At 40.0% G+C, this 12,246-nt stretch overlaps 1 protein-coding gene across 2 annotated transcripts; it reads left to right on the top strand.

The window, feature by feature from the left end:
• Nucleotides 1-1,541: 1,541 nt before the first annotated feature.
• Nucleotides 1,542-4,426, top strand: LIPT1 (lipoyltransferase 1). 2 transcript variants are annotated; one of them, XM_075198053.1, is made up of 2 exons: nt 1,542-1,776; nt 2,711-4,426. In XM_075198053.1, exon 2 carries the CDS (start codon nt 2,717-2,719, stop codon nt 3,836-3,838), a length of 1,122 nt encoding a protein of 373 aa, XP_075054154.1. In that variant the 5' UTR covers nt 1,542-1,776; nt 2,711-2,716; the 3' UTR covers nt 3,839-4,426. The 2 variants fall into 2 exon arrangements, with proteins under 2 accessions (XP_075054154.1, XP_075054153.1); XM_075198052.1 differs by having other exon boundaries at nt 1,544-1,767.
• Nucleotides 4,427-12,246: the final 7,820 nt, after the last annotated feature.

The raw sequence follows: 12,246 nt of genomic DNA on the forward strand, positions 1-12,246 counted from the left end.
CACTATATTAGGTATACTTTTGGTTTTTTTAAGTTAATATTTACTGAAGAAGTTTTAAAAATGCAAATTATGTCAATTGTAGTGTTCCCAGCATCTTGTAGATAGTAGTGTGAGCAATGTGCTTATTCATCTGCTAAGCAGCAAACTGTAACTAGAAATTATTTGTAAAATGTTGGGAACTAAAGTAGGTTATTGTAATTCAGTATTAGGCCTCATGCAGCCCACCCGGGGCTTCACCTGCGGCCCCCCGTGCCTTCAACTGCGGCCCTCCGTGCCTTCAACTGTGGCCCTCCGTGCCTTCAACTGCAGCCCCCAGCTCCTTCCTGCTCCATTGTCAGATTTGTTATAGCTTGTAACACTTGTTTAAAATGCCTGATGTTATTAGATAGGTGTCTCTTTCTTTGATTAAATGTATTGTGTTAACTTATTACTGAGATAAGGGTAAGGTGCGGACCTTTAGAAGGTTTGAGGGCCACACCATGTGGGCCCCGAAGTGTTGCCCATCACTGGCGTAATTGATGTGCCAGCTCTGTAAAACATTTAAATGTAGTAGACCTCATGGCTCCTGTCAGGGCTTGGGGGCACATTAATATTTTCCTTGGTGGGGGTGCAGCTTTAAAATAGATATGTTTGGGGTAGGGGGTGTTTCCTATTCAACTTTAGTGTAACAACTATGACCTCAAGTGATAAAGCTAGCTGTGGTGAGAAGTTTGGTGGATATTTACTGCATACTGCAATTACTTGGAGAATGAGGCTTGCTGTATACTATATTTTAATACGTGTACCAGAGTGGATATTGAAGAATTAATATTTGGTGACTGAGCAATTGTAGTTTTAATATGCCACTGTTGGGATATAAAAGTACTGAAACTGATACTGGGGTCTATTTATTAAAGTAGTGCGGTGTCAAGCAATATGCATTGCTGGAAATCGAAGTGATGGATATTGAAATACCACTGTTGTTTACTACGCTGGGGCTGCACAGGTAGTCTCGGCGAAGAATGAAGAATACCCTGCTGCACGAAGTGCTTGAAGTGTCCACCTGCAGCTCCGAATCTGAACTGTGCATAGAATTTGAGCTGGTGGGGGATCAGCTTCATGGACCCAATAAAGACAAGTAGGATAATGACATCTTGAGATGGTAGTTAGTTTGCAGCGAAAAGCGCTGCTTAGTAAATTACTATCTCTGCAGTCCCCATAGAGTTCTATAGAGTAGAACGTACAGTAGTATTTGTAGGAGTGCCAGATCAGCCCAGACACGTTAAACACACATTCATCTTGTTTGTATAACAATTATCACAGTTGCATGCTCCATGACTGGAGTTGTTTCTTGTGCAATAGTTCAGCATACATGCGAACTAATCGCAATGCATTCGTGCTTCCAGTGTACTTTGCGTGTGCCTGCATTTACATGCATCATCTGGCAACACCAATATGTTACAATATTGACAATTCCCCAACCAACCATTACGTCCATTTATCATTGAGGTGCGGCGGCGAGAATCATCTTGTATCGCTGCTGTCCTACCGCTTGATTTTACAATGCCTGTGCTCCCGAACACCCACACCACCCCTCACCCCATCTAAACTAACTAAATGCTCCTACACCCTAAAGCAGTCGGCCAATGGACGATCTGACCCCAGTGCCCACTGCGCACGCGCGTGCTCTGCTAAGGTCGCGCATGCGCATTGTGATGGGACCCGGCGCTGGAGGCAGACTGACTGCTCAGGTTGTGTGAGGTTGTCCATAAGGACCTCAGTGACAAGGTAAGGAAGGTCTGTATTTGTAAGGCCGGTTACATGTGGTCACATTGCAGTTATTCAGTAGAAGAGGTCAATGCTGTACTGGTATTAAGCTCTGGTCCAACTTCTCAGACAATCTGGGGGGGGGGGTTGAAGAATAGACAGGATGGGTTTAGACTGACGGAGCAGCTGCTTAGAGGTAACTGATAGGATTCTCAATTTGTTAACCTATTGTATGGGCCAGAATCCTAAAAAGGGATCATTAAGTCAGATCTGCCTTGTAAAATCGGTTACATATACATGTGTTATGGATTTATTGCAATTAGTTGGCATGCTGGTAAATTATTATTTCCTCTGCAATATGTGTACTTCATATGTATTCAGATTTAACATGGCTGATTTAATAACCCGACATTTAGGATGGCTTGTCAAACCTATTTTGTACTACCAACTATGGTGCTAATTACTAATCATGTTTTAATGTAACTCTTTGGTGTGAGTCCCTTGAATGCCTGTTTATGTTATACTTAACATTTCAGTAATTAAATACTGTATAATGTAGCATTTTGGCACCACAGGACTCATCTGATGTGGTGGTGCAGCAATATAACGACATCCTAGCACTTAAAAGAGCCATGCAAAGTTGTGGTCCTGCTCCTCTGGTAAATTGAATAGAAGGAAGGTTGAAATTTAAAAGTGACACATTTTTGAGGCACACTTAGGAGGGGAAAACTGTTTCCTAAGCCCTGCACAGAGGGTATGGTGGTAAGGCTTTTGGAAAAGTGTTTTTTTTTTGTTTTTCTTTTGCACAGCTGATTTACAGATATATCTAGTTCCCAATCATAAAAGCTAAAGGACCAAGTGCCAACTACAGTTGTGATAATAAACTTAATATTGCATCCATATAATTACTTAATTATGCAAATATTAATGCATATGCTTGTTTGTCTTTCTCCATTTACTTTAGTGAAAAATGCTGCTGATCCAGACAATCTTAAAGGGGATTCAGCCACCACTTTTGTGCCACACAACAGCTGCAAAATTTGGAAGTTTGGCAAAACAAGGGCAGATCCTGCAATCAGTTTCCAGCAATGTATATGAAAATCTGGCAGTTGAAGATTGGATCCACGATCATATGAATTTAGAGGAACTGAATGTTTTATTTATTTGGAGGAATTCTCCAACTGTGGTTATTGGTCGTCATCAAAATCCATGGAAAGAATGTAATCTCAATTTAATGAGAGAGCAAGGCATTGATTTGGCAAGGAGACGGAGTGGTGGTGGGACAGTGTACCATGATATGGGCAATATTAATCTAACTTTTTTTACATCAAAGAAAAAGTATAATCGAATGCAAAATTTAAACTTGGTTATTAGAGCTCTTAAAACACTGCAACCATGTTTGGATGTACAGGCAACCGAGAGATTTGACCTCCTGTTAGATGGAAAATACAAAATATCAGGGACTGCAGCAAAGCTTGGAAGGACTATTGCATACCACCATTGTACATTGCTGTGTAATGCGGATAGTTCTCTCTTGCCGCTAGTTCTACAAAGCCCTTATGATGGTATACAGAGTAATGCCACACCTAGTGTACCTTCAGTGATAAGGAACCTCACTAAAGCTCATTCATGTTTGACATGTGAAGCTGTGATGGATGCTGTTGCAACAGAATACAGTCTGCAGTATGCAGATAAACCATGTGTTAATGTAGTTGATCCAAGTGAGGAGACCTGCTTTCCTGGGATATCTCAGAAAAAATTGCAGTTGTGCACTTGGGAGTGGATATATGGAAAAACACCAAAATTTGAAGTTGTGAAGTCCTTTCAGATTTTACATAAGAATTCCATAATAGATGTACATTTAAGCATGTGTATTAAAAATGGTTATATAGACAGTTGCTCTATTGTGCTGCCCCACCACTGGCTTCCTGAACAACAGTGTAACGAGCTGCAAAATAGCTTGGTGGGTGGTAAATTCTGTCCACGGGAAACAGTTTTCTTAGTAAGTACTTTGCTTAGAACCTCTCCACAAGATTATGAAGTTCACACAAAGTGGAATATGTTATGTGATAAATTGGTGTCAATAATGTGATGTAGTTATGTGACCCTTATCCTAAGGTATTTTTTTCCATGTAGCCAATTGTTTTATGATGTGTTTTAAAATGAAGTTAATGTCTATTTATTGTATCTACCTGTTTGCATTTTCATTATAATGTTAAATCATTATTAAGGTTGAATACAAATATGCAAGATGTCAAAATACAGGATAGATAGATGACTTTCACAGGACAAATACTGTAAAAATGCAGTAATGAGTGTTAAAGAACAATTGTAATATCACTATATTTTTTAGAAAATTGACTTACCCCTCTATAGTGGATGTTTGGGGGAGTGGGAACCCCTCTATCTGCTCTGTGGACACCCATGATAACATCCAATCTGCAGAACAGGCCCCTGTTGCTGGCTATTTTGAAGTCTTGAGTGCTTTTAGAGGATGGGACAAACATGTTTTTTTAGTTTGAGCCTACCCTGATTTTATAGGGGACCCCAATGTAGAGAAGAAGAGGGGCATAGGAGAGAGACCCCCACTAAACAGGTCATTTTATAAAAGGTAACAAAATATAAGTTGAGTATTAAGGGATCACTATGCAAGATCACTATGCAAGATACCTTACATAAAAGAGATAATAACATTCAGAAATCTGTTTGTAAAAGTTTAATTTTATTATTTTTCTGGCTGAAAAAAGCATTGCCTTGAAATACACCAAAGGTGGAGGAAAAATAAAAGTAAAGTAAATCACGAGAGGTTGGTCCCCTAAGACATTCTAAATTTGGATAGGGGTAAAAAGTGGAAAAACAAAGGACAATCAGTGGCCAATAAATAGAGTAACACTATACAATCACAAAAATAAATGTAAAATTATGCTTTGAGGATTAGTTCTAACTTCATATCGAAGGGTTGGAGATCTCGCAGATACTGCTTCTGCGAACTAGTAAATAAACAAAATATTACCAGGGCTGATGCTTTAAAAAGCTGCACATAAAAGTGGTGTATTTACGCTTATATGCTGAGGCACATACATTGAAAGATGTATCCATCTCTGCATATGCGTCAGGTTTACATACACATAGATACACTTATAAATGCAACCAGCTGACAACAATAGTTAATCAATATATGTTTTTGTAGCGAAAACCAAATTCACTCTTGGGTTTGATTAAAAATAAACAAATAAAAACCACCTCTATAATACAGCAGATATAATATCCCTCAATGAAAGCAGCCAAAAAATTAATTTTAAAAGACGCCTACAATATATTCAAATTCAATGAGGTATGCACCTATCAGCGTCCGTTAATTCGCAATCGTCCAACCAGAAGCAGCTAGCTAGTGTTGGAGACCGTCATCATCAGCAGAGTGTATTAGCACCAGCCCTCGGGTATGCACCTTGGAATCGGCTATTGACAGTCTTATATATGGATCTGCATCTTTTCACAAACACTCCCTTACTGTACTCGGTCTGTGTTTGCACGCTTTTTCTGTCCCCCCTTTTCTGCCTCTTCGGTCACTAGTAGGCGCAGGTATCAGATGTGAGAAAATCTGCATATGCATTAAGCTTTGTTTGTGGGCATGAGAAGTACAAATTTGCAGATTTTATCCTAAGCAACAGGCATAATACCAATTCCCCATGAGCCCTATTGTGAACGAGTCAGAAAATCTGGGAATAGGAAACTATGTAGATGTGGGAATGGCAAAATTGTCCACATGACACAATATGACGTATACTACATATGCTGGGGGAAGCCGATTCCCAAAAACTGCATTTGTTAGACAGCAAGTCCAAAACAACAGCACTGTAATATTGTACATGTACGTAATACAGTATATTTTCCAATTCTTAGAAGCACCACTAGGTGTCATATTTTTCTTAAATAGAATCACATGTATGTTAGACTTCTTTCTACATGCCCAGGTTTTACAGTGGTTTGTAACTCCAATGTATTGGTATTTTGTCCATTTTTTTTCCAACATGCTCTGTACCACGCTGCCAGCCTTAAAGGTACCAACCCTCTTTAGCCAGATATCTCTGGCAAACTAGTCCGTTTCAATGTTCTTCCTTTACATTACTACTGCTGGCATTTGTTGTCAGCCAGGAGAATTGTGTGAGGAAACTGCTGGTATTGTATTGTTGAAAGTGTAACTGACTAGACAAGCTATGCTTTCACTCTGTCCATTGACAACCAGCAGCTAACTTTCTTATATTTCCTGTCCGTTAGTGAGGGAGATGTGATCATTCTAGGTGCAGGAAGCAACAGTACCTTGGACCTTTGATCTACTTGTTTGGGACAGGGAAGGTTCGTGAACAAATATAGGTCATAGATGGTGTTCTTTCCTAAATTCTGCATTGATCCAGAAGAGGGCAAATGAAATAACTGCAGGTTAGTGCTTAACAACCAAATGACTAAATAAGACAGGATATTTCTGAAACAAATAGTAGTCTTTAAGTCTCTATAGTCTTTAATAAAAATGTTTAGCAATGGAGGCTGCCATTTTCATACATCACTGTTATTTTGTAGAAATGCTTTGGTGACTCTCCCTTGTCTTGTTTGTCATTGATACAATCACTTGACTGGTGGCCATTATATGGCAAGTCTTTGAGTGTCAGTACCATATGGTTTACATATAGTGTGAAAATGTGCAATGGACCTTATCACGCAACAGCTGAAGCTACCAGTAGGATTTAGTCACAAAGAAAATTACTGAGCCAAAAATAGCCTGACAGTTAGAGGCTCTATGACCTCCTCTTACAAACCCCCAGAAGACATCGCTGTTGTTAGGATATGTTTTCTTTCCACTTACCACAGTAACCATATGCTTTTGCCTGCTGACATCACAAAGGTCAAATAACTTAAGAACCATGCCCTCATCCACCTATCAGTTATTAGCTTTTCTTTTACTGCTGTAAAATATTTGTCCTATAATTAGTGCATCACACACTATAGTAAATACATTAATATATTTCCTACATTTATATAAGTGGATGTAAATAACATTTATTTTGCTACACAGAGCATAACTTGCACTATAAAATTCATATCACACTTACTCCTTGTGTTTGCCACATTGTTCCTGAAACTGCAGACTTTTGGGATTATGTGGCTTACTTTGCATGAGTGCCCCCTCACGTCATCTTTTTTAACTAAAAGTGCGAAGCATCTGTCAGACATTATAAGTACCCCGTAATTATGCATCTCGAGAATAAATCTTTTGGGGACAGAAACTCTGCTCCCTGTCTGCATGGCATACTTGCCAACTCTCCTGAAATGTCCAGGAGACTCCCGCATTGCTGGTGAGTCTCCCGGACTCCCGGGAGAGTATGGCAATCTCCCGCATCTGGCGAAGTGTGCAGAATTAGGGCCAAAATACCACGATTCTCCCGGAAACGCAGCATTTGGCATTCGCCCCCCCCCCCCCCCCCGTGACGTAATGACGCAAATGCATAATTTTACAGCAGGGGGCGGGTCCAAAATGACGCGATTTCGGAGCCCCGCACACCCACCTCCCCCTCGGCATAGACAAAAAGTTGGTAAGTATGCTGCATGGCTGTAAGACTACATATAGTGGCTCAAAGGAAAATTCCTGACTCCGTCTCAGAATAAGGATAAAGTTCACTATAAAATGTCCAATGAACGTATAGTTAATGACCATTTGGAATTCTTTGCCCATATATGTAATTCCTGGTAGAAGTATAGTGTTACACTGTAGGAGACATTCAGTTCAGTGCAATGTGTCTCTGAAACAGTCCACGGAGAAACAAAGTGCTATTGTTGAGGATGGAATCTCTCGCACCCCATCAAGTTGCAAGGAAAAATGAGTGATTTCTTACTGTAATGCAGCCAACTGAATCTCCCCCATGGACTGTTTGAAAGATAAGGGGAATGTAAAACTGTCCATTGATAATTTCAGCATTTCCAACTCTGCATCACTGATATACCCTTCCCCTTGATCAATCCTCACATCCCCAGCATAGTTAAAAAAAAAAGTATATCTTATTTATTTATTTATTTATTTTATTTATTATCTGTCACAATATGGCTCTAAATGGATTTTCTTTACCAGAGCAAAATGTGTATAGCTTTTGATATTGGCATAATACATTTTGGATTACATTTACACCTTTGCAATTTTAATCTGGTTTTCATGCATTTTGAATGCTTAAAAACTAAACTCAATGTTTATCTATGGAAAGTAATCCTATTATTGAGTGGCTTTGTTTTTTGAATTTGACATGCTGCAGGGTTTCTTCTTGCCTGTTGGGTTTTATATTTGAGGTAGTGCAAGAGATTCTGGTTGAACAGTGATTTTACTGTGTCCATTTGACCTTATTGAATGTGCAACACACCCATGCATTTTGTTTGTGTTTTGCACCCATGTGCCTGGATGGTGCTACCATTGCATTTCTGGGTGCATACCTTCCAAAAATGGAGATGTCCCTTCATAGTCCAACTTTCCATCTCTTTAGAACAAACCATTTCATTAAGTTAAACTATTCATCATGGTCTCAGTCAGCAAGATATCTGCTCTCATTGGGGAAATCCCTGCACAAACACCTTCAGATGGTGCTCATACTACCCCAGGAACATCAGGAGTCATTTTGAGCGCTCTCCTAGATTTCCACACCGCTCCACCAGAATCTTTCACTTGCAAGCCTATTTCGCACCAAAAGCAATGGACTGGCATACGACCAGGGCCTGAGCAGGACACCAACGACCAACACTTAACGGCTCATCAGCTGCTGCTTATCTCCTGGTGGCCCTCTGCTTAGTCGATACCACAGAGATATAGGGGCACATTTATCAATATTCACATAAAGTGAAAAGTAGTTTTCAATCCTTATCGCAATGATAAGGATTGAACTATTTCTCACATTTATGTACAACCCTGCACAGAAACAGCAGTTCCGAAAAACTGCTGTTTCTGTGATGTAAAAAAACATACTTACCCCCGTCTTCGGAAGCGCTGTCTCCGGGTCTTCTCCTCGTTCTTTTCATTCTTCAATTGCGCATGTCCAGTTCCAAGGACTGGACATGCGCACAAAGATCCCCTCTTTGTACGCATGTGAGAGAGTGCTGAGTGACAGGGAGGGATCATGTGATCCCTCCACACATGCGCTGTCCAGCTCTGCTCTTTGGAGCAGAGCTGACAGCATTGGATTTCTTCAATTCTGGCGTACATTAACACAACAAGTTCCCGAAAAAAAGATTTTTTTGGGACTTGTAAGATTGCGGCCAGAGCAGTCACCATACTGTTGTATGGTGACTGCTCGCAAAAACGATAAGGAGTGCAAAGCAGCAGATATCCATGATATCTGCTGCGATGCACCTTTAATAAATTTGAGTAGGAGACATCGTGGACTAATTTACACGGTAAGTGCACGACTGCACTACCGTTATTTCTGAAATATACCCCATGGACATACAACTATTTCAGAATCTTGCCCCTTCTAGTATACAGAAACGTCTGGACCTCCAACCAGTTACCAGAATAACATCAGGTATCGCTGGGGATAATGGATTCCCATTTCAGTTACAAGTTTTTGCTGCTAGCAGCACTCATTATATTAAACCCTAGATCAAGCCAAGAAGTCCTGGCGAAACAGGACATTCTCCCTGAATCTTCACACCCACACAACGGCTCGCCGAAACCAAGATGATCGACTCCTACAACCCTTGAATGGGCCAGATCAGAAATATCAATGGGAGGTAGAGTTCAAACTATATTTGTTATACCCACAAAGTACTTTTAGCAGTACTTACAGATATGAAATTTCCACTCTACTGTTAAAGATTGTCTCTCGACCTATCCCCTCACCAGCATTGGGACACTGCGCCTGTGACAAACATCTACTGCCAGCTTAATTTCCACTATATACTCTGAACTTATCCTTCCTACTGAAGAGGCACGTGACCCCCACACACTGGCATGGTAACGAGAATTGGGTGACTCTAGATGATGATGACTGTATTGAGATTCGGGAGAATGATGCCTCTAGTTCTATTTGTGTTTAAAATACATATCAATTTCTCTTCCACTGGTATTGCGTCTCCAAAAGTTACTACTCGATTCCTCTGATAGATGCTGGCGTTCATGTTCTGGCTTGGGCACATTTCTTCACATATGGTGGGATTGTCCAAAATTAACTTGGTTTTGGCTTGATATCAAAAATCTGATCCAAACTATTATTCAGATCGACATCCATTAGATCATACATTTTTTTTCTTCCCCTTGGATGCCCATTGTCACCAGAATAAACTAGCCGGACACATTATATCGGCAGCCACCTGTCAAATTGCGGCTGATTGGAAACAACGCCGCTGCCTCACTCCAGACCACTATTAGTAAGATATGGCATGTTCATCGTATGGAGTTCATTACCAGTATTATTAATGATTCCTCCAAATCTTTTAATAGAGTATGGGACAAATTGTTGTCCTTCTTTCAATTTCACTCTCTCTTTACTTAAAGCTGATACAATGTCCTTCATTTGCTAACTCTTCCCTTTCCGCCACTTTTTCCCTCACTCCATATCTAGCCACGCCGCCTTCTTCCCTTCTCTTTCTTTCAATCTCTCTTCTCCTTTCTTTCCCTCCTCCCTTCTCCTTATCTTCTTAATTCCCGTTTCTCTTGTTTTGGTCATTTCAAGTAGATAGTACTGTTTCCATCTTCCTGAAGCTGATATCTCTGTTGCTTTTGTTTCTACCTCAGATATTTTACTGTTATTCTGATAATTTTGTTTGTATCATTTTGATCACTTATAAATAAATATGTTTTAAAAAAAAGTCTTGAAAAAGCCACGGAGCGAAACGCGCGTCTGCGTTTTGTCTCACCAATCCTCATTTCTATTAACCTCTTCCAAGAATCACTCCCCAGTTTTGTATAGGTAGGGAATCTTCACATAATCCCACGATTCTTGGACACGGCATTTGCAATCTCTGATGCCTCTGCAAAAGCTTATTATAGCCTGATGCTGTTTCTGAGTACCTAGTGGGATTTTTATATAGCTTCTATTGGAAGCCTTTCTGGGACACAATACCGTTTATCAGCCCTTGGGAGGCTTTTTGTTTTATCAATCCCGCTATATTACTCTGTATATTATCCTAAGGGGCACTGCAGACTCGGGTTATTTAACGACTCCTTATACATTAGATCGTAATGCAAACCCGACAAAAAACATTCTAAATATTACTACCAGCTGACAGTGCCTTTCTAATTACAGGCAACAGAGTTATCATTACTGTCCGATTGTTATGGACACATATTGTGTTTAATAGACATAATAATTAGCGCTATTTCAGCCTACTATTGAACACTTATGAGGGCATAGGTGAGACTTTGCAAAAAAAAACTTTTTTTGCATTTTAAACCACTGATCACTAATTTTTCTTTTTAATTATTTCGCTCATCTACTTTCCATTTTAATCTCAATAAAAGTACAATTTTATAAAGCACTCACGGAGTGCCTCAAATTACACTGTCTTTCCTTCCCTCCTCTCCTCTCCATATATAATAGGAGATCCATCTGTTACTGCTGTCTCAATGTCAGGGGCAGGCGGGCATCTCCTATAGTGAGCTACTTTGGGCTGGGTCATCTGCATTTTTTTCCTCTCAAATGTTCCTAATAGGCTGTCGAATCACCCCCCCAGGGCTAAAATTTGCCAGCCCCATCCTGCTCAATGTCGACCTAAACACAAGTTCCTTGGGGGTGGATTGCCGCTGCATATATTGCACCAGCCAAGCTGAATAGTTGTATTTTTGAATACTAGGGATGTATAGGCTGCTTGCTGCAGATGACCTCTGGAGGATGCAGGCTTGTTTTTTTTTACGAGACCAAATAAATCGGATCACTAGTTTGTGCATCAAGGAGAGAATCGAGGGAAGGACTCTAATGGTCAATGCATGGAAAATATATAATAATCTGGGGAGGACATTACATTTACTGAGCGATAATAAGGTTATTCCATGACTCGAGGTTATATTTAATGTGGTTGAGGAGGAGGGAAAATTTGGCATGAAAGAAGATACCGACCTTTCCGGGACATATGGCTTTTATTTAACATGCTTTTTCCTTCAGCTAAGTTAACCATATTTCCTTCAACTAATTTAGTGTATATATTATGAGAATGACACAAATATTATCAGTTTTTATTATCGCAATTTTCATATACTAAACAATGTCATGAAGAATGATCAGATGAATTGCAGTTCATTTCAAAGTCCCTCTTTGCTGTGACAGTGAGCTTTATCCCAAAAACAACATTTCCAATGCCTTTCAGGTCTGCCGCAAAAGGGCCAGCTGACATCAGGTCAGTGATTCTCTCATTAACACAGGTGAGAGTGTTGACGAGGACAAGGCTGGAAATCACTCTGTCATGCTGATTACATTAGAATAACAGACTGGAAGCTTTAAAAGGAGGGTGGTGCTTGAAATTATTGTTCTT

Source organism: Mixophyes fleayi, chromosome 2 (genome assembly GCF_038048845.1).
Source record: "Mixophyes fleayi isolate aMixFle1 chromosome 2, aMixFle1.hap1, whole genome shotgun sequence".
Taxonomy (NCBI): domain Eukaryota; kingdom Metazoa; phylum Chordata; class Amphibia; order Anura; family Limnodynastidae; genus Mixophyes; species Mixophyes fleayi.

Coding starts and splice junctions, on each gene's coding strand:
- LIPT1 (XM_075198053.1), top strand. CDS start 2,717: ATGCTGCTGATCCAGACAATCTTAAAGGGGATTCAGCCACCACTTTTG.